This window comes from Oryctolagus cuniculus, chromosome 1 (genome assembly GCF_964237555.1).
Source record: "Oryctolagus cuniculus chromosome 1, mOryCun1.1, whole genome shotgun sequence".
NCBI lineage: Eukaryota > Metazoa > Chordata > Mammalia > Lagomorpha > Leporidae > Oryctolagus > Oryctolagus cuniculus.
In genome coordinates, this window is record NC_091432.1 from 200,853,889 (window position 1) to 200,880,393 (window position 26,505).

Genomic DNA, 26,505 nt, shown 5'->3' on the forward strand with positions numbered 1-26,505 from the left:
TCCCCTATCCTGGCTCAGCGGCCTCTGCCACAGCGTTCATTACAGAGGTCAGCTCCGCGAGGGGCCCTGCTCCCGCAGCCAGGGTAGGGCACCGAGAACACCCACAAGAAATATCTGGAGATGGACTTGAGCCAACTCTTCAGCACACTTGACGGTCTAGCCATAAAACGCACTGCTCCTCTGTGCTGTATTTCAAACAGCTCTGGTTGCAACTGGGCAAAAAAAATGCTTATTGAAGCCCTGAAAGCTACAAAAGACAACTTCGGGGAGCAGGAGGGAGATCTGGCCTCTTCGGGGTGGTCGCGGGGGCAACAAAGGGGCTGCAAGGGACACCCCCAGGTTCTCCAGGTTTGTTTGTACAACAAACAGCTCCCAGGCCGGGCCCAAGACTGCAAAGAGCCTCTTTGTGCTGAGCCTGCGACTCAGTACAAGCCCAGGGGCTCCCAGGGAGTCTGCCCCTTCCCAGGGTGGCCACCTGGCTCCCAGCTCCCAGCTCCCAGCCGTGGAGGCGTGGCATCCCGGGCCAGCAAGCCCAGAGTCCAGGCTTCCCACCGGTCTCCCCACACTGGCTCCTGGGAGAGAGGTGGAGTCCAGTAGAGACCGCCCATGCCACCCTGGGCAGGCCGGCAGGGGGTGGGGTACCCTGGGGCCCCAGGCAGAAAGCTTGGAGGAGGGGCGCCCCCTTACTCCTCCCTCCTGGAAAACAAGAAAAGATCCCTTTGCAAGCACCAGCTGGCAGGTAGGAGGCCGCCTCCCTCCTGTCGGGACACCCAGGCCCAAAAGGATCCCCGGCTCTTTATCAGTCTCCCCAGCAAAGGCCTGGGTCCAAGTTTACCTTGGGGAGAAGAATGCCGGGAGAACAAGAGAGGCAGCGGCCTGACAGCCACGCAGCCCTGCCCTAAGGACCCCGCGCTCCCACTGGGCCTCAGATTTAATCAAAACACTGCCTTCCACCAGAAGTAGACAGAACAAGTATTATTTTATGGGGAAAGGGAGGGCTCCCAGGAGTGGGAAGGGAGGGCTCCCAGGAGTGTGAAGGGGGAGGAGGGGACGGAGCCTGGCTGTAATTAGTTGGCCTGCTTCAAAGGAGGGGGTCAAAACGGCCGGCGACATCGGGAAGGGGCTGTCACCAGGCGCCGCTCCGGCCGGGGCAGAGTGGTGGGGGTGGGGCCCGGAAGGGAGACAGTGACAGCAGGAGGAGCCGACGGGCTCGCGGGGAGCGCTCTCGGAGGTCACGCACTCCAACCGCACGAGCACGCGTGGGGGTTCCCGGGGCAGCCCCAGCACAAAGGGCCGCCCGGGCTCGGAAATCTAGCCCGGGAGTGGAGTGGGCAGCGCCGGGGGGGTTAGAGAGACTGACGTCACAGGTTTACAGACGGCCGGTCCGCGTGTGCCACCAAGCCTGCCGAGTGACAACGGGCGAGGGCTTGGCCAGCCCCAGACCCAAGGCAGATGGGTGCGGAGTGGGGCAGGGGCGTGCCTCGGGCTGTGGGTTCAGAGAGGGGCGCTCAGGGGCAGCAGGCGGATACCGAGCTAGGAGAGTGCCGAGGCGCGCTGCGCGGCAGCCCTGGCCGCGGCTCCCAGCCCGACGTGGGCTGTGGATTCGGCTTCCCCACGCGCGGCGCCCTACCTTGTCCTTCTTGCCGGCCCCGCTCTCCTCGGCGGCCGCGGCGGCACACTTGTTGAGCAGCTTCTTGCCTCCGCAGGCCGTCGGGCTCCAGGTGCGGCCGCCGGAGCAGGCGCCCCCCGCAGGGTCCCCCGCGCTGCCGCCGCCGCCACCCGCGGCGCTCTCCACTTTGATGAGGCGGTGCTTGGGGGAGATGTAGCGCACCTCGGCCGGCGTGGCGGGCCGCCGCTCGCTGCTGCTGCGGTAGAGGTGCGGGGAGCCCGAGGACGACGACGAGGACGCCGCGGCGCCGGCGCCCGAGGAGGCGCAGCAGCAGCCGGCGGCGCCCGACGCGGACGAGGCGGAGAAGGCGCGCTGGCCCCCGCCCGGCTCCCCGCCGCCGCCGCCGCAGTAGTCCAGGCGGCACATGGCGCGCAGTTTGCGCAGCGACGAGCCCGGCCCGTTGTAGGGGTCCTCGAAGTCGCGCTCCTTCTGCGCGCGGTAGGCGCGAATGAGGTCGCTCGTGCTGCCGCTGTCGTCGGGCAGCGAGCCCGACGAGGCCGAGAAGCAGGAGGCGGCGGCCGGACCACAGGACGCTGAGGCGGCCGAGGCGGCCTGCGGCACGGCCTGGGGGGGCTGCGAGGGCCGCTCGCCTCGGCGCCGCTGCTCGCGGTAGTCCGGCCGCGGCGGCTGCGGCGGGCTCTTGGTCTTGCTGTTGCCCAAGCTGAAGTACTTGTTCAGCCACTTGGCCATGGCGAGAGGCCGCCTAGGGCCGCGGCGCGGGAGCCTGGTCCGCCGCCGCGGCCATTCGGGGGGCAGCGCTGCCGCCCAGGTCCCTCGGCGCCCCGGCCCCGGCGAGGGGCGTCCGGGGCGCCCGCTCCCGACGCCAAGTTCAAGTTCTCGCCGCCGCTGCTGCTGCCGCCGCCGCCGCCGCCGCCGCCTGCCGGCAGCTCTGGAGCTCCGGCAGCTGCAGCGCCGCCCTCCGCCTCCGCCGCGCGACTCCCGGGCTTCGGATCCCGCGCCCCTCGCGGGCGCGTCTCATGGGGGTCCCGGCCCGCCGCCTCGCCGAGAGCAGAAGGCCCGGCGCCTCCCGCCGCGGCCGCTCCGGCCGTGCGCCCCGCCGCGGCGCGCGCTCCTGTCCCGTCCGAGACGCAGCCTCCGCCGCGGCCGGGATCCGCTGCTGCTGCTGCTGCTGCTGAGGGAACTTGGCGTCCTCGGCCCCCGCTTCCTTCTTCCCGAGAGCGCCGGGGCGAGCCCGGCCCCGCAGCCCGCGGGAGAGCGAGCCACGCAGGGAGGCAGCGGCGCCCGCGCGCCCGTGCCCCCGTGCCCGTCTCGGCGGCGCCTGCCGCTGCCGCCGCCGCCGCCGCCTCCCGAGCCGCCGCGTGTGTGACACTCGGGCCGCCAGCGCCCGCCCCGCGCCGCCGCCCCGCCCTCCCCGGGCCCGCGCGCGCGCCCCGCCCCCAGCCCGCCCCCGCAGGCCCGGCCCTCCAGCCCCGCGGCCCAAGCGCCGCCCTCGGCTCGCCCGGGTCCCCTTCTGCACGCGCCACCTCCCGCGGCTGCCCCGGCGCCAGCCCCTGGGTCGTGCCCGAAAGCGCTGGGGTCCCGCGGCGCCACCGCCTCCGCCTCCGCCTCGGGCGAGAGGTACCCGGGGCCGAGCCTGCAGCGCGCAGAGGCCGAGCCAGTGCGCGGTCCCCCGGGACTGGAGCGCCGTGCACCCCGGGGGTCCCCACCGTCGGGGCCGGGTGGCGGGGGTGGACGAACCAGGGCTTTGGCTAGTTCACAGTGTGGTCGGTGCGGAGGAAATGCGCTGTGGAGGGCCCTTGGGGACAGCGAGCCTGTCGCCCTTCTTAAAGGCACAGCGACTCCGGTTCAGCCCCCGTGTGCCGGGTCTTGGGAGAAATCCATGCTAATGGGTAAATTAGCGACCCAGATGACGGATGCGGCCGGGATAGGCGGCGGCCGCCGCGCCGTGCGCCAATCGGAGAGCGAGGCTAAGGGGCGGTCGGAATGTTTGCTTACCTTTTCACCTCTGCGGAAGTCGGGCCTTTAACCCTGCTCACTGCCAGCCTGGCACAGCGGGCTGGAAGCGTCTAATACGTTGGTAGGCGGTGGCGAGGCTCCGTGTCATCCCCCTGGAGCCTTGGAGGCCCAGAGGAAGGTCACAGGGGTGGCTGGGGCTCCCATTCTCAAGCGTGCTGGCGCCATCCGATACCATTCCCACCCGTCTCTCTTCTGCGACTTCGAAGCATGCTTTGATGGTTAGCCAGAACGAGGGTAGAGCTTGCTCAGGGTGCCCCTTTGAAACGCCGGGGCCGCCCGTGGCAGGCCCCATGCCCGTGCTGCTGAGAGATACCGCTGCCAAGGGCCCGGTGCTACTTGATTTTCACTGGGCAAGCATCAGAATATGACTTAACCCTAACGTGTTGAGAAATTCTAAGAATGTGGATTTCCAAAACAATAGCCCAGAGAGAGCCTCTGTGTTTACCACCTGTGTATCACAGATGGGCTCTGGGGGAGCTGATGTGCCCTTTGCCCTATAGGAACAGTAGGAGCTGACATGGCGGACAGCAAGGTGAGGAGCTCTTTCCTTAGGGACTGTCTGCTGGCCACGCTGGAGGTGGAAGACAAACTCTGAGGCCCCATCTCTCTCAGAGCTCTTCCCTCTTCCTCTCTCTGTGGCCCCGGACTCAGGCCTGCAGCCCCAGGGAAGGAGTGGCAGAAGCAGCTCCAACTCGGGCCTCTTGGGGCTACTGTGCTGTGACCACTCAGGCACCCTTGAAGCAGGGACTGACTGCCGTTCCCTCTTTGGCCAGACAGGGCCAGCATCTTCCCCGCGCAATTGGATTTTCCAAATCTGCCCTGTGATCCCCGGAGTCACTGAAAGCATCACCAACTACACAGCCCGCCACTGCCCAGGATCTAGCCACTTAGCATTTCAAGGAAATAATCTCTCTCTCTGTGTGTGTGTGTGTGTGTGTGTGTTTGCTGTGTCTGGGAAATAGGGAGGGGACCTAGAAGTTGACCTGGCTAAGATGTTTGCTTTGGGTATCTCCAGACTTAAATATCTCAAATTACCCTTTAAATCACTCCTAGCTGCACAAGCTCTTAATTATCCTGCATGTGGGGAGCCCCCAGCAGAAAACCTGAAAGACAAGGACATCCTCTTTCTAAGCCCCGCCTAATCCAAACACAGATCCTCTCCAGCTCCCTCCCTTCCCGATTCCGTGTCTAGACTGAGGAAGGAGGAGCAGTCAGAAGGTGCGGCTCCTTTCCAGAGTCTGGAAACTGTTCTGCTGCATGTGGGTTGCACTTGGACTCGTTATCTCTGCCTTTTCCAAAGGCTTGGGAAGGGAAGTTGTATTTTACAAGTGACTTTTTTCCGTTTGGCTTTCAGCAGGCTGTGAGGTCAGACCTGCTGGCTGTCCTGTGTGACACCTCTGCTGGGGTATAATCGCCAGCCAGGAGGGTTGTAATGCTGCAATACTATGCCAAGCACTCCCCGAGCACTCGTGGGCCTGCGTGCCCTGCAAACGCTCTGTTTGTAACTTGCCTTCTCCACCTCTCTGCAGTCTGGTGTTATTCCCAGTCTGCAGATGGGGCGGCTGGCCAAAGGGGATATTGACTTCAAGCAGGCAAACGACATGCGGTGTTTTCCCTTTGGGAGCTTGTAGAGACATACCCTCTGTGCCTCAGATGCAGGAATCATCATTCTGAAAAGTGCAGACAGGCTTCCTCAGGGAGATGCCAGAGAAGCAGTGGTGTCAAATGGTTTAGGGAGACAGAGACTCGCAGGTAAGAGTCAGCCATGGCGTGGTCAGTTAAGCCTGCCATCCCATATGGGCACCAGTTCGAGTCTCAGCTGCTCCACTTCTGATCCAGCTCCCTGCTGACAGCCTGGGGAAGCAGTAGAAGATGACCCAAGTGTTTGGGCCCCTGCACTCATGTGGGAGACCTGGAAGAAGCTCCTGGCTTTGGCTTCCTTGCAGCCCTGGGCACTGCAATCTCTTCTGCCTGGAATATGTCCCCCAAGTGTCCCCAAGGCTCACCCTCGGCTTCTGTCAAGTCTCTCTTTGAGTGTGACATGGTCCATGAGACACAGTGGCTAGAACGGCCACCGCGAGCAGCACTCGCCACACCTGTCCCTGTTTCTGTGAACATTTCTCATCTCCATTTTAGCCCTGCTTGCCTATTTCCTTATTGTTCTTTTTTGTTTGTTTGTTTTTTGTTTTTTGACAGGCAGAGTGGACAGTGAGAGAGAGAGACAGAGAGAAAGGTGTTCCTTTGCCGTTGGTTCACCCTCCAATGGCCACCACAGCCGGCACACCGCGCTGATCCGATGGCAGGAGCCAGGAGCCAGGTGCTTTTCCTGGTCTCCCATGGGGTGCAGGGCCCAAGCACCTGGGCCATCCTCCACTGCACTCCCTGGCCACAGCAGAGAGCTGGCCTGGAAGAGGGGCAGCCGGGACAGAATCCGGCACCCCAACCGGGACTAGAACCCGGTATGCCGGCGCCGCTAGGCGGAGGATTAGCCTAGTGAGCCGCGGCGCCGGCCCTCCTTGTTGTTCTTGTTTAGTCTTTGCCTTGACACGTGACGGGGCAGGGCCTTTGCCCCTCTGTTCACTGTGTGTCTCCACTGTGCAAAACACACAGTAGGCGCCTGCTGCTAGTTGAACGCATAAAGGCATTTGAGTGGTGGAGATGACACTGGGCAGAGCGCTGTGGGCCACAATGGTTGTCTGTTCAGAGTTGGTTCTGGTGACTGTTAGCTTTGGCCCAGAGGTAGCAAGCGTGTCCAATTTCTGGTTTTATAGACATGGGTAGATGTAGACCTAGACATAGGTAGAGATATAGATATGGATAGTTATGGATATGTGGATGGATATATGGGGTGAATGCCATGATGTTTTGACGTTCACATGCATAGTGAAATGATTTCTCTAGTCAATTCTAGCCAGTTGGTCTAGCTATTATGTCACAGACTTGTGGTTACTTTTTGTGGTATATGTGGTAACAGCACCTAAAATCTCAGAAATTTTCTATTTACAACACAATGCTATTAACAATCATCCTCACGCCATATGTGAGCTCTCTCAATGTATTCATCCTGCACAACTGTCCCCTTTGGCCAATGTCTCTCCAGCTCCCTATCCCACCCCTAGCCCTGCCCTGGTGGCCAACATGCTGTTCTGTATTTCTATGCATTTAGCTTTTTAAATTCTTAAGATTATTACTTTTCAGAAGAAGCTAGCTGATTAATCTGAAAGAGAGAGAAGACGGAGAAAGAGAGAGCACGAGAGATCTTCCATCTGCTGGTTCGTTCTCCGAATGTCTATAGCAGCCAGGGCTGGGCCAGGTGGAACTCAGGCTGGGTCTCCCGCGTGGCTGGCAGGGACTCAAGTACTTGAGCCATCACCTGCTGCCTCCCACGGTGCACATCAATAAGAAGCTGTATTGGAAACAGAACTGGGGCCCTAACCCAGGAAGGGACTCTGATGTGGGATGCACGTGTCCCAGGCAGTGGTTAACCACTGTGCCAAATGCTCATTCCTCCATGTATTCAACTTAAAAAGAGAAAATCCACATGGAGATCATGCAATGTTTTCTCTTTCTGCGTCTGTCTGATTTCACTTATTATAGTGTCTTCCAGCTTCATACATGTTGTAGCATGGGCTTTTTTTTTAAAAAAAAGATTTTATTTATTCATTTTTTGAAAGCAGAGTGCCAAAGAGACAGATAAAGGGAGAGAAAGAGAGAGATAGAGATGGATCTTCCATCCACTGGTTCACTCCCCAAATGGCACCAATGGCTAGGATTGGTCCAGTCTGAAGCCAAGAGCCAGCAACTCCATCCTGGTCTTCCACGTGGGTGGCATGGGCACAAGCTTTTGGGCCATCCTTGCTGCCTTTTCAGGTGCATTAGCAGGAAGCTGGGTCAGAAGCAGAGTACCTGGGACTTGAACAAGTGCTCTGATATGGGATGCCAGTATCCCAAGCATGGCTTAACCTGGTGTTTCACAGTGCTGGCTCCAGGATCTTCTTTTTTAAGGCTGAATAATATCTCATTGTGTGTGTGTGTGTGTGCATGAATGTATGTGTATGTACTTCAAAAAGTTGATGGAAAAATGAGATTGAAACCTGTGCATGATTTTTTCATAACATGCATTTTCTATAAGCTATTTGTAGACCCCTCATGATGCTTGGATTTCAAAATTTTTGTATCAGAATAAATTTATATTTTGATTCTATTTCCCACAAATTTTCTGAAATACCCACACACATATGTATATATGACAATTTATTCAAATCCTCAAATACCTAGGCTGTTTCCATGTCTTGGCCATCATGAATAATGATGCAATGAACATTCATTTCCTGAGTGTAGACCCAGACATAGACTTGCTGGATCATGCAATTGCTCCATTTTAATTTTCTGAGTCACCTCCATACTGTTTTCCATATGGGCTGCACAGTTTGCATTCCCACCAATAGTGTACAAGGGTTCTCTTTTCTAAACACCTTCACTGGTTTTCACCCATCTTTTTGATAACAGCCATCCTAACAGATCTGAAGGAGTCTCTCATTGTGATTTAAAATTTTTTTTTTTAAAATTTGGGGCCAGTGCTGTGTTGTAGCTATGAGCACTGGTTCAAGACCTGGCTGCTCCACTTCCAATCCAGCTTTCTGCTGTGACCTGGGAAGGCAGTGGAAAATGGCCATGCTTGGGCCCCTGTACCCATGTGGGAGACCTGGAAGAAGCTCCTGGCTCCTGGCTTCGGATTGGTGCAGCTTCGGCTGTTGCAGCCAATTGTGGAGTGAACCATTGGATGGAAGACCTTTCTCTCTCTCTTTCCCTCTCTTTCCTCTCCCTGTGTAACTCTTTCAAATAAATAAATAATGACCTGGGCCATCTACTGCTTTCCCAGGCCATAGCAGAGAGCTGGATCGGAAGTGAAGCAGCTGGGTCTTGAACCGGTGCCCATATGGGATGCTGGGGCTTCAGGCCAAGACGTTAATCGGCTGCTGTGGTGCACAGCACTGGCCCCTTGCTCATTTTTAAAATTGGGTTATTTGACTTTTTTGCTGTTGAATTATGTGAGTGAGTGCTGTATGTATTTTGGATGTTAACCCTTTATCAGATGGTTTGCCAATATTTCCTCCCAATCCATAGGTTGCCCTTTTATTCTGTTGATTGTTTGCTTTGCTACACAGTAGCTCTGTGTTTCAATGTAGTCCCACTTGTTTATTTTTGCTTTTGTTGCCTGAGCTTTTGGTGTGATATGCAACAAAATCATTGCCAAGGCCTGCATCAAGGAGCTTTTCTCCTCTGGGTTCTTCTAGGGGTCTTACAGTCTCAGGTCTGTTGGGGGTTTAATCCATTTCTGAGTTGATTTTTGTGCCTGGTGCAAGATAAGAACCCGAGATCATTCCTCTGCCTGTCGATACCCAGTTTTCCCAGCACTCTTTACTGGAGAAACTTTCTTCTCCCTGTTGTGTGTTCTTCATGCCCTTATTGAAAATCAGTTGACTGAAGAAGCGTGAGTTAATTTCTGGGCTCTCTATCCTCTGTTGCGCTACGCGTCTGTTTTATGCCAGTACCACACTGTTTTGACTTGCTGCGTTTCTGAAGCAGATGTGTCCTGGGGTTTTGTTATTGGATGCAGTCCTTTAAGTGGAGAAGGCAGTCGGTAGCTCATCCCTGTCTTCCCAGCACCTGGAGGGGCCTCCAGGAATGTGGCGGCTCCCAATAGCCCCTTCCACGTGAGCCCCCGTCCTGCTGACAAGCAAGCCTGTCCCCAGTGGTGTCACTGAGCCAGCTGCTGTTCTCTCCACATCAGGTATAACTAATCTTAGGAATCTCATTATGGGTGGAAAGATAATCCTCTCCATCTAGATTAAAGGCTGTGTTTTGACCATTACTGCGCATTGAGCATTGAGCCGACAGTTTAATTGAGCTGTTTATGCCGCTGCCTTCATCTCGTCCCAGAGAATTTACAACTAATTCCAAGTGTCTCTGTGAATTAAGTGGGCCTCTCCCAACATGCTTTGCCTGTGCCAAATCCCACTTGTCCTCGTGTTCCCCAATTATGGGCTATCGCACACAGCTGTCTCTGGCCAGGGCCACTTGCAGCCCACTTCTTTCTTGAGGTGCCATTAATGATACAGCTCTGAGGACAGCCATACCCCAGGATAGTAATGGAAAAGGGGAATGGTCAGGCCTGGGGCAGGACAGAGTGGACCCCCATCGCACTGACCCCTTCAAGGTCCCCTCCTGGCAACCAGCTGACAGGAAGCCTCTAACAAGAAGATGCGTGCCTTTGGCATAGTTTAGCGTCATGGAAAGAAAAAGTTCCAGACTGAGGTCAAGACGCCTGCGTTCTTATCCTGCCTTCCCAGTGACTGCTGGGGCCCCGGTTTCCCTATCTGTAAAATGGGAGCTGCAGACCCTTTTTCCTTCTGTGTTCTGGATGTGTCTCAGGCAAAGGTCTCCAGAGTTGGAGAAAGCAAAACCACACAAAGGACATCCAGGCAGTAATTGGGACACACTTATAGCTGCATTGTCGCTCCCCGTCTTCGTGGGGGAACGACACAGGACCCTGCGTTGTTCTTCTGTCTGCTCGGCCCTCCCCGGGTTTGCTGCTGGTTCTTCCCGGGTTGGCTACTGTCCCTTCCACCTCCGTGGAAGGGCGGTTCCCCCTGGCCACATTCCCCACTTCCGCGGGGGAGCGGCACACCGCTGGCCGGCTCTCTCGGGGGCTGCACAGGTGTTCCCTCAGATGTTCCTGGTGCATGTTGTCTCTCTCCTCCTTTATAGTCCTCTTCCACCAATCCCAACTCTGCTACCCACACGCCGAGTACGCTGCTCTCCTCCAATCAGGAGCAGGTCCCACAGTTTATTGGTTGAACTGGAGGCAGCTGTGTAGAAGCTGTTTCCCTTCTCAGTGCCATATTGTGGGAAAGCAGATGCATAGAATAAGTCTTAATTCCAGTAACTTAGTCTAGTCCGAGTTGCTCCCAGTTGCTCCCCACACTGCATGTTATTTATTGTTTATCTGAAATTCAGTTGTAATTGTTGTTCTGTATTTTCTCCAGTGACCCTGCTCAGGGGTCCCTGTGGAAGAGAAAGAGCCCCACCCCCAACCTCTGCTGTGGAAATGGATGAGAGCAGCATTTCTCATCCCTACGTCAATGACTAAAAGCTTATAAAATACCCAGTGATCAGCTGTGTTCCAAAGCAACTCAAGCAGAATATCTTGAGGTGAATTCAGGTGTTGGGTGTTTTTTATTTGTTTGTTTGCTTGTTTTAATAAGCTCCCAGGTGAATCCAAGTTTGAAGATCAATGGACTAGAACAGTGGCTCCCAAAGTGAGGAGGCCCCTGGACCAGAGCAGCAGCCTCACCTGTGAGCCCATTGGAAATGCAGATTCCAGACTCTCGGAACCAGCAGCGGGGCTGTGGCCCTCTAGGTAGTTCTGATGGGCATGAAGGCTCGAGGGCCAGTGGGCTGGAGGATCCCGAAGGTTCGTCGGATGCTGGTGGGGCTCTGCGCGGAGGGGCCCGCTCTACAGGTTGGCACTGGGAGAACAAATCAGCTGGATTGCTTTGCGGGGATGCATCTGCATGGTCCACCAGCCTGACATCTGCCATCTGCAGCATGACTTACGGAGGTCGCAAATCCACTGAGCACAGTGGCTTTTTCTGTCCCAAACAGCAGGCTGATGACAGTCTTGAAGGCACCCACTGGCACCTGGCACTTCCTGGCAATAGGCCAAGTCATCCAGCAACAGCCAGAAGTTAGGCCAGGAGGGTTTGGGGGCACAAGGTCTGGGTCACCAGAAGCCCATGGTCAGGAGGCAGGAACCAGCCCGGGTCCCCAGGGGAGAGGGCTGGTGGCAGGGAGGCTTGGGCCCCCCCACCCCACCCCCCGGGGACGTCTTCCGGGGCTGGCTGGGCAGGACCAGGCCTGGCTTCTGTCCAGATGGGGGCAGACTAGAGCAGGCAGGTGTCAAAGTGAACAAAGCAGGCTGTGCTTGCTTTGTTTTGCACTGAGAAGCTAGCGCTGATGGAGGGCAGAGCTGTCCGTCAGCAGCCGAGGCAGGCACACTCCAATACAAGCAGCCTCCTGGCGTCACCCACTGGGCTTCCTTCTCTGAGGGGGTCACAGCGCCAGGTGCCCAGGACCCGTGAGCCTCCTGTCCTGTGAGATGTGGGGGGGGGGGGGGCGGGCAGCAGGGCTGGGTATCACTCAATCACTCATCCCCACCCCGGGGTTCGCTCTGTGCCTGCCAAATACCAGGCCCCAAGTGTGTGCATCGTTGAATTCCATCGAGATCCACCACGTCTTAGTTCCTAAATACGAGTTTCTACCTAGAGCTTTAATAAACCGCACCGCGGAGGGACCAGCCATTCCCTGTGCCAAAGGGCACTGCGGCCTTGTGGAATCCTGCGGCCCCGCCTGCTTCTTGCTCCCTTCCTCCCCTGCCCGCCTTCGGAGTGTGTGTCCTTTCTGTGCCCAGACTCCCGATGTGACACCGCTCAGCCTGCCCCCCCCCCCACGGGCTGCGCACGCTGTCGCCCACACAGGAGAGAGGACCTCACGGCCACTGTTGAAACCCCCAAGATCACACTGACCTGGGCGGGCGAGGGGGCTCACAAAACAAACCATGCCGAGCTCCTGCCCGAGTGAAATCTTATTTGCAAGCCTGCAGCTGGGAGGCTGATTCATGTCTTCAGCCTCGGACCCCACCAGAAACTGCTCTGATGCAATCCCCATCCTTTCGCGTTGGCTGTAATATTTAAAGGCAGTTTTAAAAGTCACTCTCCGTGCATAATTCCCTCCCACCACACTTTGTTCTTTCTTTCTTTCCTGAGTTAAGATGGTTGCCATGTTGCCGTCTGAGGCTAAGCTAAATGGGGTGCACTGGTCTCTACCAGAATCCAGAAAGAGCTTATGCTGCCAACGCCCCTCTCTCTGTTGTCTCAGCTGGGAGGTGGGGCGGGGGTGGGGAGGACCTGGGCATCCCCCCCTCCCTACGGCTGCGTGCGGGATGTCCAGTCCCCTCTACTAGCTCAGACCCAGTGGTGGAGGCCTGCCTTGTGCAGGGCCTCTACATTGGAGTAGAGGAGTCTTGGCATTAGATTGGAATTTTCCTGGCCAAGTGGTCTGATCCCTCAGCGGGAGCGGAGAGGCCACCCAGCCACGTTCCAAACCAAGCCCTTGCCAGGCCCACAGGAAGCCAGGTGGCTGCGGCAGCCGACAGAGCATCAGGACCCCAGGAGAGTCCTGCAAGACGGGTGGGCACCGCCCGGGGAGGCATCGGGATTTCTGAAGCCTGCATGCAGTGCCCAAGTGCGGGAATCCCCACCACCTGCAAAAGCCCGGAGGAGGAACTGCTGGGTCGCCCAGCGCCCCGTGGTGCTGGTGGGGGGAGGGGCTCTGTCTGCCCAGGCCTTGGAGCCCATCCAAGCCCTGGAGTTCTAAGGTGCAGACCAGGTGGGTCCAGGCGCAGGGGTCCAGGGGCCTCCCCGCTCCCGAGGCTAGGGTGGCGTTTTACCCACGCGCTTTAGGTCCAGACTAGCAAAGCCCTGGGAAAAGCATTGCTCCCCAAGCCTCCGGCTTCTATCTCTATGTGCAGCTCCATTGCTGTCTCCGTTTGCTCCGTTTGCAGACATTTCTGTGGCATGCAGAGCCTTTTAATGTTAGCCTTGGGCACCACCTCAGGAATCCACCTGTCCGACGAGCCAGTTTTGCTGTAAAGACACAGCTCTACTGCTGTGTGGGGCAGGGGTACCCACACTGCAGGGTGCCCCAGAATCGCCTGGAAGGCAGTGTGAGGCTGTTCACTCCCAAGACCATGGGAAAGTGACACCACAGCTAGGGGGCGCTCAGGAGTCCCCGGATCCTGCTGCAGCTTGGCTGGGGGCCCCCTCTGAGAACCTCTGCTTAGCATCCGAGCCAGGCCTGCACCCATGAGTGGGAGCTGGCGGGATCCGGCATGGGAGCATTTCTGAGGTTTCACTGGCTGATAGCCCGAGGGTCTGCACTGCAGGTAGGCCAGCAGGGTCCCTGCAGTGTCCCGCCCTCCCCCTCACCCAGTCTAACGGGTTCTGCAGATGAATGGGGGTTGGGAAGGAGGAGGGGGAGAGAACACACGGGGACGCTGGAGCCCGGTTGGACTTTGCACGGGCAGCAGGGACATCGGCCACTCGGAGACTTGTGGGCAGCAGTCAGGCACCAACTTCCACCCAAGAAATCCCAGGCTCCGAGTGGCCCCCTCGGAAGCGTAGACCCCTGTGAACCCAGGCGTGTTGCTCATGGCCCCTCCTCTTTCATTGTTGCTCTCTTTTGTGGGCGGGAGGGGTGGGGTAGGTACATTACAACTTTTTCCCTCTACCTTTTATTTTGAAAAATGTCAATTGCAGAACAATTGCAGGAACAGCACGGTGAACCCCTGACCCTTTAATTGTTAACGTTGCACCCTGTCTGCTCTCCCTCTCTCTCTTCCTACTGAAATTTGTTAATTCATCTGAGAATTGCTTGGAAATGTGTGGGTTTATTTGTGCTTCTACGTATTTCAGTTTATTTCCAAAGAACAGCCAAACAAAGGGCATTCTTCCACAAAATCACCATAAAAGTGATCACAATGAGAAATTTAATATTAATACATTGCTATTTAACTAATATCTGGCTATTTTCCCAACTATTTACAAAAATGTCCTTTGTATGCTTTTTTCAAAAAAAAAATTAGAATCCAATTCAGGATCACTTATACATTTGTCACGTCTCTTTTGTTCTAGAAGTAATTTCAGTCTTTTTTTCCCCCTCTCTTTTAAAAAATTTACTTATTTATTAGAAAGAGCAACATAGGGAGAGGGACGAGAGATAGAAATAGAGATACAGATAGAAAGAGAGAGATCTTTCTTCAGCTGGTTCACTCCCCAAATGACTTCAACAGCTGGGGCAGGGCCAGGCCAAAGCTAGGAGCCAGTAACTCCATCCTAGTGCCCCCTGTGGGTGGCAAGGGCCCAAGCACTTGAGCCATGCTCTGCTGCTTTCCCAGGTGCATTAGCAGGGAGCTGGATCGGTATTGGAGTAGCTGGAACTCAAACTGGTGCTCCGACACACAGCATGTAGCCTCAAAGGCTTCGGCTTAGCCCAGCGCCGTGCCCCCATCCTGCCTCCCCCACCGCTTACATTGTTGAAATGACCCGGGTAGGAGTGGAGCAAGAGGAATGAATGTAGGCCGTGAAGCCCAACGGAAGTGAGTTCAAGTCCTGACCCTGGCTTCTGGCTGATTGACCTTAAACCTATCTGTTAACCTTCCCAAATCCTGGTTCTCTCTTTGTAAAAATAAAAGGACCCCTGCATTCAAGGGCTATAACTCATGGAACTGAAGAGCCTAGCAGAGCCCCTGACATGTAATTAATTATAAATCCACACATGGTGGCTGTCATCAAGTCCTGAAACACCAGGCACCCAAGTAGCCCACTTTTGCTTCCACACACCTCGCAGGTGCACCCTTCCGTGCTCTCCCCGTCTCCCCACTCCACGGCACCTCTGTTGCCACTGCTTCCTTTCTATTGCCCACACCCTAATCTGTCCCATGCATACCACCGCGGGGTGCCTAAAGCCTGGCCTGGCCATCGTATTCTCCTGGCTTCCTTCTTCCCCATCATGGGGAGTCTCATTGCTGGGCACCCAGCACCCTCTGTGGTCTCAGCTCATCGCACCCACCTGGACACTCCCCTACACTGCTTGCCATGGGAAGTGTGGTTACTCTTGATTTGGCTGCTAGCGTGTTCTCCCCCTTTCTCATTAGCCAGAGGCCCTTTCCTTTCCTCCATCATGGGGGCGGACGCGTATGACAGCGAGGGTGGGGTTACAGCAGCAGCCACTCTGGGCATTTCAAGTCAGAAGGGAGTTAATGAAGGAGAGCAGGTGCTTGCACAACCTGAATTGGCCCAGCAGCTAAGATACCCATGCTCCATAATGGAGCACCTGGGTTTGAATCCGGGCTCCAGCTCCTCACTCCCGCTTCCTGCTAATGCATACCCTGGGAGGCACCAGACAATGGCTCAAGTAGTAGGGTCCCTGCCACCCATGTAGGATAGAGACCCGAGTTCTGGCTGCTGGCTTGGGCCTGGTCCCAGACCTGGTCATTGCTAGCATCTGGGGAGTGAACCAGCAGAGGGGAGCTCTCTGTCCATCCATCTGTCTGTCTCTCTGTCTCAAAATAAATAAATAAATAAATAAATCTGGGAAAACAAAGGCAGAAGGAAATCTAAACAAGCAGGTCAGAGAAGGCCACTGATTCTATCACTACTTTTGTCACCAGCTTTCATAGATAGGAATCAGAAGGAATTTGGGAGCTACGGGGATGCTCATAGCTGCCTCCAGTGTTAAGGCCTGTGACTTGCAGCCCTTGGTTAGGGTTAGGGTTAGGGTTAGGGTTAGAGAACACGGAAGATGTCAGGTCTGCCTGGGCCCAAAATTTGATATTAGCCAGAGGAGTCAAGATCTGGCTTCTGCCTTCCTTCTGCCTGCCAGATCCTGACAGGTGCTTCCCGTGTGTGTGTGTGTGTTTAAGATTTATTTATTTATTTGAAAGGCAGAATTACAGAGAGGCAAAAGCAGAGGCAGAGAAAGAGAGAGGTCTTCCATCCATTGATTCACTCCCCAGCTGGCTACAACAGCCAGAGCTGGGCAGATCCGAAGCCAGGAGCCAGGAGCTTCTTCTGGGTCTCCCACGTGGGTGCAGGGGCCCAAGGCCTTGAGCCATCTATTTTTTTTTTCTTAAGATTTCTTTATTTATTTGAAAGGCAAAGTTACACACACAGAGAGAAGGAGAGAGAGAGAGAGAGAGAGAGAGAAACATTCCATCTGCTTGTTCACTCCCTAAATGGCTAAAACAGCTGGAGCTGGGCATGTCTGAAGCCAGGAGCCAGGAGCTTCTTCTGGGTCTCCCACATGGAAGGGGCCCAAGCACTTGGCCATCTTCCACTGCTTTCCCAGGCGCATTAGCAGGGAGCTGGATTGGAAGTGGAGCAGCCGGAACTCGAACAGCATCCATATGAGATGCTGGCATTGCAGGTGGTATCTTTGCTCGCTATGCCACAGCACAGGCCCCATATTAACCACATCTTACACTCCCTGCACATATCCACAGGGGTATCACATGGAACCAATGGACTGCTTACTCAACGGGGAGGCGGAAGTTCTCATGGGCAGGTAATTGAAGGAGCGAGAGTGGACGAGAGGACTGCTATTCAGGTACCATCATCCAGGAATAAGGAAGCCTTTCCAGAGAGTATGGTCAGGGTGGCTCCAATGTACTTGGCCAGCAGGGATGGACCTGGAGTCCTAGGCTGTGCACCCCCCCCCAGTGGCCACAAGGGGGCGGCAGAGGGCACAGTCCTGGTGTCAACCTGTTAGGGCCAACACCAGGCAGTCAATCAGCTAGCCCAGCTCTGGCTGGAAAGGAGACCTTGGCTGCACAGGGTAAGGTGGACCTACAGTCAGAGGTCCTGGGAAGCAGAGAGCCTGGACCAAGAGGCTGAGAGAGCCAGAGGATGGATGCTGGATGGTGAACATCAACAAGCATCATGAATAGGAGACAGACCCTCCAAAATCAAAGCAGTGAGCCAGCTTCAAGAGACCCATGCATTCTGCAAAGAGGAAGGGGAGGCCTCAGAGCGCCTTGGTGAGGGGAGCAGGAAACCCAGGCCTGGTGTAGTTGCAAGGAAGCAGGAGTCTTGGTCGCTGCTCTAAGCCTGTAGGTGCTCCATCCTGGGTCTGTGGTCCCTAGGCTCGACCTTCTCCTCTCTGCACCTCCAGTGTCTCACCCTCTACTGATAGGAATGGTGTCTGGAAATTCAGAGACCAGCTCCACCTGTGCGCCGTGACCGTCAGCCTTAAGTCGGTTCTGTTGGCGGCAAAGACGTTGCTTCACTAAGCCTGTGTGCACCTGCCCTCCTTAAAATGTTGATGGCCCTGACCCAGGAGACTGTGGATGAGCCAAGACCTTTGTAGAAGATCAGCGGTCTAACTTTCAAATGTTCCAGTCCTTGACAGCACGCCGCCGAGTGCCCCTGCGGCCCACTGTAAATGCAATTAATTTTGTTCTAACATAGCTTTGAGGGCATTTTCAGAATATGGCTCTGAAGATTATTTTGCTAATTTAATTTGCAGCGCTTATGGCTTCTTAGACATCATTGTACATAGTTAGGAATACCTTGAAGGGGAAGAATCTACTCACTGTTTTTAAATACTGCAAAATTTTTATAATATGAAATTTAACCATTTACAGAGCTAACATATGCTAGATTTCATAGGCTTTTGGAAAGTTTTGCTTATTTTTATTTATTTGAAAGATAGAGAGACAGACATACACAGTGAGCTCTCCTATCTACTGGTTTACTCCTGAAATGCCTGCAATGGTAGTGGCTGGTGCAGGCTGAAGCCAGGAACCTGGAACTCACTATGGGTCTCCCATGTGGGTGGCAGGGACCCACGCACTGGAATCATTACTGCTGCCTCACAGAGTGTGCGTTAGCAGGAAACTGGAATCAGGAGTGGAGTCGGGGGCCAGTGTAGTGGCGTAGTGGGTAAGGCTGCAATATCTACAACATCGACTTCCCATATAGGTGCTGGTTCGAGTCCTGGCTGCTGCACTTCTGATCCTGCTCCCTGCCAATGGCCTAGGAAAAGCAGTGGAGGATGGCCCAAGTGCTTGGACCCCTGTACTCAGGTGGGAGATCCAGATGAAGCTCCTGGCTTCAGGCTGGCCCAGCCCTGGCTGTTGCAGCTCTCTTGGGGAATGATTCGGTGGATTGAAAATCTCTTTCTGTTTCTCCCCCTCTCTCTGTAACTATGACTTTCAAAATTAAAAAGTAAATCTTTTTTTTTTTTTTTTTTTTTTTTTTGACAGGCAGAGTGGACAGTGAGAGAGAGAGACAGAGAGAGAAAGGTCTTCCTTTGCCGTTGGTTCACCCTCCAATGGCCGCCGCTGCAGCCGGCGCACCGCGCTGATCCTGGCAGGAGCCAGGAGCCAGGTGCTTTTCCTGGTCTCCCATGGGGTGCAGGGCCCAAGCACCTGGGCCATCCTCCACTGCACTCCCTGGCCATAGCAGAGAGCTGGCCTGGAAGAGGGGCAACCGGGACAGAATCCGGCGCCCCAACCGGGACTAGAACCCGGTGTGCCGGCGCCGCAAGGTGGAGGATTAGCCTATTGAGCCACGAAAAGTAAATCTTAAAAAAAAAAAAAAAAAACCAGAGCCGGGGTTTGAACCCAGGTACTCCAATATGGGATACAGGCATCCCAAGCAATGTCTTAACTACCAGGTCCATGGCACCCCTCCTAGTCATCATTTAGCTACATTTTCATTTGGTGTCGTGGAGTCAGTAAGAATTTCTGCAATGCATACAACATCTGTTGAGAGGGCCTCAGCCTGGTATCTCTGGCCCCTGATAAGGAAAATGCTCTTGCTGAGACAATGGGGAGATCCCATTTCTTGCAGTTGGTCCATTTGTCTCGTGTCTGCTGGGCTAGGAGCCTGAGCAAGCTCTGAGTGCAGCAAGAAAAGGAGGGCCCCTCCCTCTCAGAAGCTTCAGGTTCAGCCAGTCCTTCGGTCCAGCCGCTGTGTAGGTGTAGGCAAGCTTCGGGGTGGCAGGATGGCGCCTGGCCCGGGGGTTTTCTAGAGATGGCCTTGCACTACATGCAAGCCCGATGCCAGCCCCAGGGCCAGGCTGCCCACAGACACAGTCGACAGCAGCAATGTCTGGCCTGAGAATTGGTTTTCTCTTCCGGATAGTTCCTTCCCGGGCACATTTTTGGGAGCGATGAACAGGTGCATCCTTCTGGAAGGATGGGCAGGTGCTGGGGCGTGAACTGACTCTGCGGGGCGTGCTCTACAGCTGAGGGCAGGTCCCGAGGACCGCCCTGGATTTCCTCTGCCTCTGACTCGTTGCAGATCTTGCCGGTTCCTCCTCTGGAGGTGAAGGTTTGGCCGCCACTCTGCTCTGGTCACTGCTGCTAGACCCTGCTTGGCTGGAAGCTGGAGACGTCCAGAGAAGCTTCGCAAAATCCCACCGGCCTTCCCCAGCCCTGGGTCCACCCCGAAGACCCAGGGTTCCTCTGTGCATTTCCCAGCGGGCGCCACGGTCTCTGGATCCTGTGCTGTGCTGGCGTCCCCTCGCCCATGTCTTTATTGAGTTGTGAAGGGAGCTGATGCCTTCCCATCCCAACAAAAGAGAACCAGCGAGCCAGCATGACGGAAGACACAGTGACCTTGAGCGCAATGAACACCATGTGGGCTTTTTTTCCATTCCTGTGTCTGGGGGGATGGGGAGGGTGACTGTGTAACAAAGTGACAGTGAGTGATTTGCTGACAGTTCATCAGGGGCGCTGGAGAATGCCAAATGACTCATGGAAGCAGCCAATGAGGAACTGAGAGAGAAGAGGGAGACAGGGGCTTCACAGCACTCCAGGGGAGGTTAGCCAGAGACGTCGCCTGCTTGTAATTGGGTCTCAGATGAGCAGGGAGACTTTTTTTTTTTTTTTTGCATAGTTTGGGTGTATTGTTGTTTATCTGGAATTCAGATTTAATTGAGCACCCTGTGTTTTCTCAGGCCACCCTAGCCCAGGGCACAGAGCTTCTCTTCATTTCCCAAGTCCCCACACTTGTCCACACCCCGGCCCCCCCAGGAGGCACCCCCCTAGTCTTAGCTTCTGGAGTCACACGGAGACCCCAGGGCAGCTGTGCGTCCTCCCTGCCCCCCCACCCCAGCCCGTGGCGCTTTGCACATTTCCCCACTTGGCTTGTGGTCACTTACAAATCCGCTTCTTCCACTGGACCAGGGGCGACTCCAGGGCAAGGTCTACCTGAGTTTCTTTTGTTTTTAAAAATGTTATTGATTATTTATCTGAGAGAGAGGCAGAAAAAGAGAGAGATCTCCCATCTGCTGGTTCGTTCCCCAAAGGCACAGCAGAGCCAGGAGCTGGGAACTTAGTCCGCGTCTCCCGTATGGAAGCACCCGACTATTCGAAGCATCACTTGCTGCCTCCCTGCGTCTGCCTTAGCAGGAAGCTGGAGTCCGGAGCCTCCGATGTGGGATGCGAATGTCCCAGCTGCTGCGCCAGACGGCTGCTCCCTGTGTCCATATATTTTTCTCCACGACCCTCAGAGAGCTGTGCCTTAGCCTGATGCACAAAGGCACTTCAAAAGGGTCTTGGGAAATGGAGTTAAAAGCTATGTTTATTTTGGTGCAAAAAAAAAAAAATCTAAGCATATAGAGGTCTTTGAACCATTCACGGAAATGCATATTATGAAAAAACTATGCATGATTTTTTTTTGCACCAAAATAAGCTTATCATTTAATTCTATCTTCTCACAAACTTCTTGAAGTGTGCTGGTCTGGTGGGTACTCTGAGAATGTTTCCTGAATGAAAGAATGATCAAAACCCACATACTTCCTGCTGTAGTGGGCACTCTGAATGTTTGCAGGATGAATGAATGAACGAATGATCCAAGCCAACATGCTTTGAGTGCTGTGGGCCAGGTGTGGTTCCAAGCCCTTTGCATGGCTTTAGGTCCTTTAATGTTCTAGGAATCCTTTGCAGTAAGCACTGCTGTCATTTCCAAAAGATTTATTTATTTATTTGAAAGAGTTACACAGAGAGGAGAGGCAGAGAGAGAAAGAGAGATTCAGTCTTCCATCCGCTGGTTCACTCCCCAGTTGGCCTCAATGGCCGGAGCTGCACCGATCCAAAGCCAGGAGCCAGAGCTTCTTCCAGATCTCCCATGCAGGTGCAGGAGCCCAAGGACTTGGGCCATCTTCTGCTGCTATCCCAGGCCATAGCAGAGAGCTTGATCAGAAGTGGAGCAGCTGGGACTGCGCCCATATGGGATGTCGGCGCTTCAGGGCAGGGCGTTAACCCACTGTGCCACAGCGCCAGCCCTTGTCATTTCCATTTAAACACAGGATAAATGGATGTACAGAGAGGCTAAGTACCTTGGCCAAGGTCAAGGGCAAAGCTGGCTTTGAACCTAAGCAGTGTGGCTCCACCTCTGTAATGAATAAACAGGAGTAAGAGAAGGCATGACTGAACAGAGGCCAGAAATGGGTATGAAACTCAGGGAGGGGGGATGAGCGTAGTGGCACCGCGGGTGAAGCCACCACTAGGGACACCCGAGTGTCCCATATCTGAGTGCTGATTCACCCTGGCCTCTCCACTTTTGATCCAGCAGCGTCCAGCTCCTGCTCTTGTGCTGGGAGGCAGTGGACGATTGCTCGAGTACTGAAGTTCTTGTCTGCCATGTGACAGACCCTGGTGGCCCTTCTGGCTCCTGGCTTCAGTCTGGCCCAATCCTATTGTTGTGGGCACTTGGGAAGTGAACCAGTGGATTAAATCTCTCTCTCTCTCTTCTCTCTCTCTCTCTTGCTGCCTTTCAAATAAATTTTTTTTTAAAGTCTGGAATGACTTACAGCGATCTCTATTTCTTAGGCTTGAGTGGTGGAGAAATGCTGGCACCATTCTGTGGGCAGGTAACCTGATAACCTAGAGCCACGAGAGCTGTCTCGTGCTGCCGATGACTGCGACCGAGGGCAGGCTGTGCAGCTCCTGAGCTTCCATCTGCTCTCGGGACCAGGCCTTAATGACACAACTTCCCCCTGACTCCACTGGACACTTCTGCCAGGACAAGGTGGGATGCGAGGGCCACGTGGGGGACATGGGAGCCATGTCTCGTCGTCTCAGCAGCCGTCAGCCCCTCGTTACAGAAAGAACTCACGCTGCTCTTTTCAAAGAACTCAAAAGCTCAGAGAAGCATTTGGAGCAAGGAAATGTTTAGCCATCATTCCATCACCCAGGGGCAACCACGGATAACATTTTGTCTGCTTCACGTGGCCTTGGGTCCTAAGGGAGGCCAAGTTCTTTAAGCTTGGAGAAGAGCTACTCATTTTCACAGCAATCAGTAGCCAGCTGAACAGAGCTCTCAGGTTCTTAAATGCGTCATTCTTTGTGCTAGTTCACTCCTTCCAAGTGTCACTTTGAGTGAAAAGCAATTAATTATAATGGAAAGGCTGCTTGGAGACGACTTATAAAATTATGTTAATATGGAGAGTGGAGGTAGGAGAGAGAAAGAGAGAGAAGGGGGAAAGAGCTGATGGGTAAAACAACTAAAGCCTATTTTATTTCATTTTATTTATTTTTAAAGATCTTATTTTATTTATTTGACTGGCAGAGTGACAGAGAGAGAAATATCTTCCATCTGCTGTTCACTCCCCAGATGGCCGCAATGATCAGGGCTGGGCCAGGCCAAAGCCAGGAGCCTGGAGTAGGTGGCAGGGACCCAAGCACTCAGGCCATCTTCTGCTGCTTCCCCAGCACATTAGAAGGGAGCTGGATTGGAAGTGGAGCAGCTGAGACCTGAATCAGCGCTCTGATAGGAGCCGCCAGTGTCGCAGGTGGCTTAACCTCCTATGCCACAGCACTGGCCCGCTGAGGTCTATTTTCATGGATAATTTCCTTTCCTTGCCAGTTTCAGAGTTGTGGATCTATATGTCTATGAAAAGACTAGGAAGCTGTTTTGTAGTCCCAATTTGTCAAAATCAGTAAAGCTCAACTGAAAGGAAAGTTGATAGAGCAGCAGCAGTGGCAGCGGCAGCAGGCCTCTGCTAAATGTCATTAACATTTTTTTCTTTTTTAAAGATCATTGCTCTATTCGTTCAGGGGGGAAATAAAAATGATGGATGTTGAATTTTATCAAATGTTTTTCTGCATCTACTGAGATGATCATATGGTTTTTGTCCTTCATTATAATGATGTAATGGATCATTTACTGATTGATTATTGATTGGTTTATGTATATTGAGCTATCCTTGCAGCTCAGGGATAAATCCCATTGCATCATGGTGGATGATCCTTTTTTAAAAAATGTTTATTTTATTTTTTATCTACTTGAACAGTAGAGAGAGAGTGAGAGAGAGAGAGAGAGAGAGAGAGATCTTCCATCTACTGATTCACTGCCCCAAACATCTACAACAGCCAGGGCCAGGCCTGGCTGAAGATCAGGCGCCTGCAGCTCTCTCTGGGTCTCCCACATGGGTGGCAGGGGCCCAAGCACCTGAGCCGTCATCTGTTGCCTCCCAGGGTGCATTAGCAGAAAGCAGTATCGGCTATATCAGGGGCTGAGTAGCTGGGACTTGAACTGGCCCTCGGATACAGGATGCAAGTGTCCCACGTGGTAGCTTAACCCACTGTGCCACAAGGCTCACCCCCTGGATGACCCCAGGAGTGTACTGTCGAGTTTGGTTTGTGGCATTCTGTGGAGGATTTGTGCGCTTGTATTCATCAAAGATATTGCTCTGTGATCTTTTCTTGTGAAGTCCTTGTCTGACTTTGGTTTTGGGATAATTAATGCGGCTTCATAAAGAGTTTGGAAAGATTCCTTCTCCCTCCGTTTACTGGAATAGTTTGAGAAGAATTGCTATTAGTTCTTTAAAAGTTTGGGAGAATTCAGCAGCGAAGCCATCTGGCCCTGGGCTTTTCTCTGTTGGGAGACTTTTTACTGCTACCTCCATCTTGTTCATCCTTTTTGCGCTGTTTAGGTCTTCTATTTCTTCTAGGTGGAGGCTGAAAGAATTGACCTCACGGAAATCTAAGAGTGCTCCCAAGATGGAATTAAATGGTAAGTTTATTTTGGTGTGAGAAACTTGGGAATCCAAGCACCCCTGAGGATGGCCTGGGGGAATAATGCAGGGGGAGGGTTTGGTGCCCAGTAACCACTACAGCTGCTCTTCCTAGGGTGGAGGAGGGAGTGGGCTTCTGCGTCTTCTCTTTATTTATTTATTTGAAAGGCAGAGGGACAATGACAGAGACAGACAGAAATCTTCCGTCCACTGGGTCACTCCACCAGGTGCCTGCAGCAACTAGCGCTGGGCCAGACCAAAGCCACGGTTCTGAAGTTCATCCAGCTCTCCCATGTGGGTGACAGGGACCCAAGTATTTGAGTCGTCACTTGCTGCTATAGGTGTCCCAAGGGTGCATTAACTGCTATGCAAATGGCTGCCCCAACTTCTCTTGGTGGGGAGTTGGGGATGGGGAAGGGTCACACTTGGAGAGGAAGTGGGCTGTTGTCTACCTACGTTCTGATTCCTTGTTAATCTAGGCTTCCAGTGACTTGATTGGGCAAGGGCTGTGTGTAAGTGTATGGGGGGGGACATACAAGGTGGGGAAAGCTCAAAAGAGAAGAAAAATAAACTATTTATTAAACACCTACTGTATACTAGACACTATGCCTAAGCACTTAAGGAAAAAGCCAGTTTTGCAAAAGGGTTTAAGCAATTTGCCCAAGTGTGGGGAGCAATTCGGACTAGACTAAGTTACTGGAATTAAGACTTATTCTATGCATCTGCTTTCCCACAATATGGCGCTGGGAGAGAAGAAAACAGCTTCTGCACAGCTGCCTCCAGTTCAGCCAATAAACTGTGGGACTTGCTCCTGATTGGAGAGCAGCGTACTCGGCGTGTGGGCAGCCGAGTTAGGATTGGCGGAGGAGGACTATAAAGGGGGAGAGAGACGGCATGCACCAGGAACATCTAAGGGGAACATCTAAGGGGAACACCTGTGCAGCCTCCGAGAAGAGCCGGCCGGCGGTGTGCCGCTCCCCTGCGGAAGTGGGGAATGTGGCAGGGGGAACTGCCCTTCCACGGAGGTGGAAGGGATAGTAGCCAACCCGGGAAGAACCAGCAGCAAACCCGGGGAGGGCCGAGCAGACGAAAGAACAGCGCAGGGTCCTGTGTCGTTCCTCCACGAAGAGGGGGAGCGACACCAAGCATCTGGTCCAGGCTTATCTGCCTGACCGAGGACACCCTCCGTTTTGTGTGGACCTATAGGAAGAATTCCTCCATCCCCTTCATCAAGAGTTCGAGTCTAACCTTGCACGCATAAGGTAGGGTTTCATGAGGCACAGTCTCCCCACCATGAAAAGTCAGAGATTTGCCTTTTGGGGGTGTTGAGGGGCTTCCTGCCAGTGATAAGGAACTGTGCCATCACTGGCTCCCAGCAGCAGTCGGGGCCTCTCCCAAAGGGCCCGCAGCTTGCAGACTCTCCTAGGCCACTTGGAAAGCAAGCAGGCCCCGTGGTCCCTGCCTGGACTGACTGAGGCAAGCCTCAGCCTGCAGGCCGAGCCTGGCACACAGTGGGGCAGTGGGCCGACTGCTGTCCGTGGCACCCACAGAGCCACATTTCTTGCCAAACAAACTTGAGTTTCAGCACGTCCAGAAAGCACAGGAGCTGTGAGAGTGGCTTTGCTGTCAACTCTGCCGCTGGGCCAGAGGGCCTCCTCGGCAGTCCGGCAACACAGCAGGTGGAGGAGACAGGAGGCCTGGCCACTTGGGCCCCTGGGGAGCTGACGCTCTCTGAGGAGCATGAAGGGTCACCCAACACCAGAGGACCGGGGTGCGGCAGGACCACTGTGCAAGCCATTCCAGGTGATGGAGGTGAGCTTTTGGCAGGTGTTTCACCCGGGAGACCTTAGAGCTTAGTGGGCGAGGAAGGTTTCACAAGTGACCTGGTCTACAGCGAGTGTACCGATGGGGAAACGGAAGCCCAGAAAGAAGGGGACTTTCCTGGGCCACATGCTGGGGCTGGGGGCGGACTAGACCAGAGGAATGCAATGTTCTTTCCATTTCCCGGGTGCCCTGGTTCTCTCAGTGACTGAAATTATGAAGGGTTTATCTGTGTGAGACTGGTCTGCTGAGGGACCTTTTTGCTTTCAGTCAACCCTGTGATGTCTTGAGAATTTCCCTCTGAACAGAGACCTGTCGTATCTTCTTGATAATAAGAATAGGCCAATCCATCATCTCTACCAACAGAACATTCTGCACCCCAAATTTTGGTT

The 26,505-nt window shown here is 54.3% G+C and overlaps 1 protein-coding gene and 1 long non-coding RNA gene across 2 annotated transcripts in view; one reads left to right on the top strand and one right to left on the bottom strand.

The window, feature by feature from the left end:
- Window positions 1-2,991, bottom strand: part of SHB (SH2 domain containing adaptor protein B) — a 125,123-nt gene extending 122,132 nt beyond the window's left edge. Inside the window, exon 1 of the mRNA XM_002707961.5 lies at window positions 1,631-2,991. Within this exon, the coding sequence (XP_002708007.3) occupies window positions 1,631-2,359 (729 nt within the window). The 5' untranslated portion in view covers window positions 2,360-2,991. The remainder of the gene's footprint in view (window positions 1-1,630) is intronic.
- On the top strand, window positions 664-24,951 carry LOC108178823 (uncharacterized). Its single transcript, XR_001795562.3, has 3 exons — window positions 664-739; window positions 22,107-22,305; window positions 24,230-24,951. It is a non-coding gene; the product is annotated as an uncharacterized lncRNA (long non-coding RNA).
- Window positions 24,952-26,505: the final 1,554 nt, after the last annotated feature.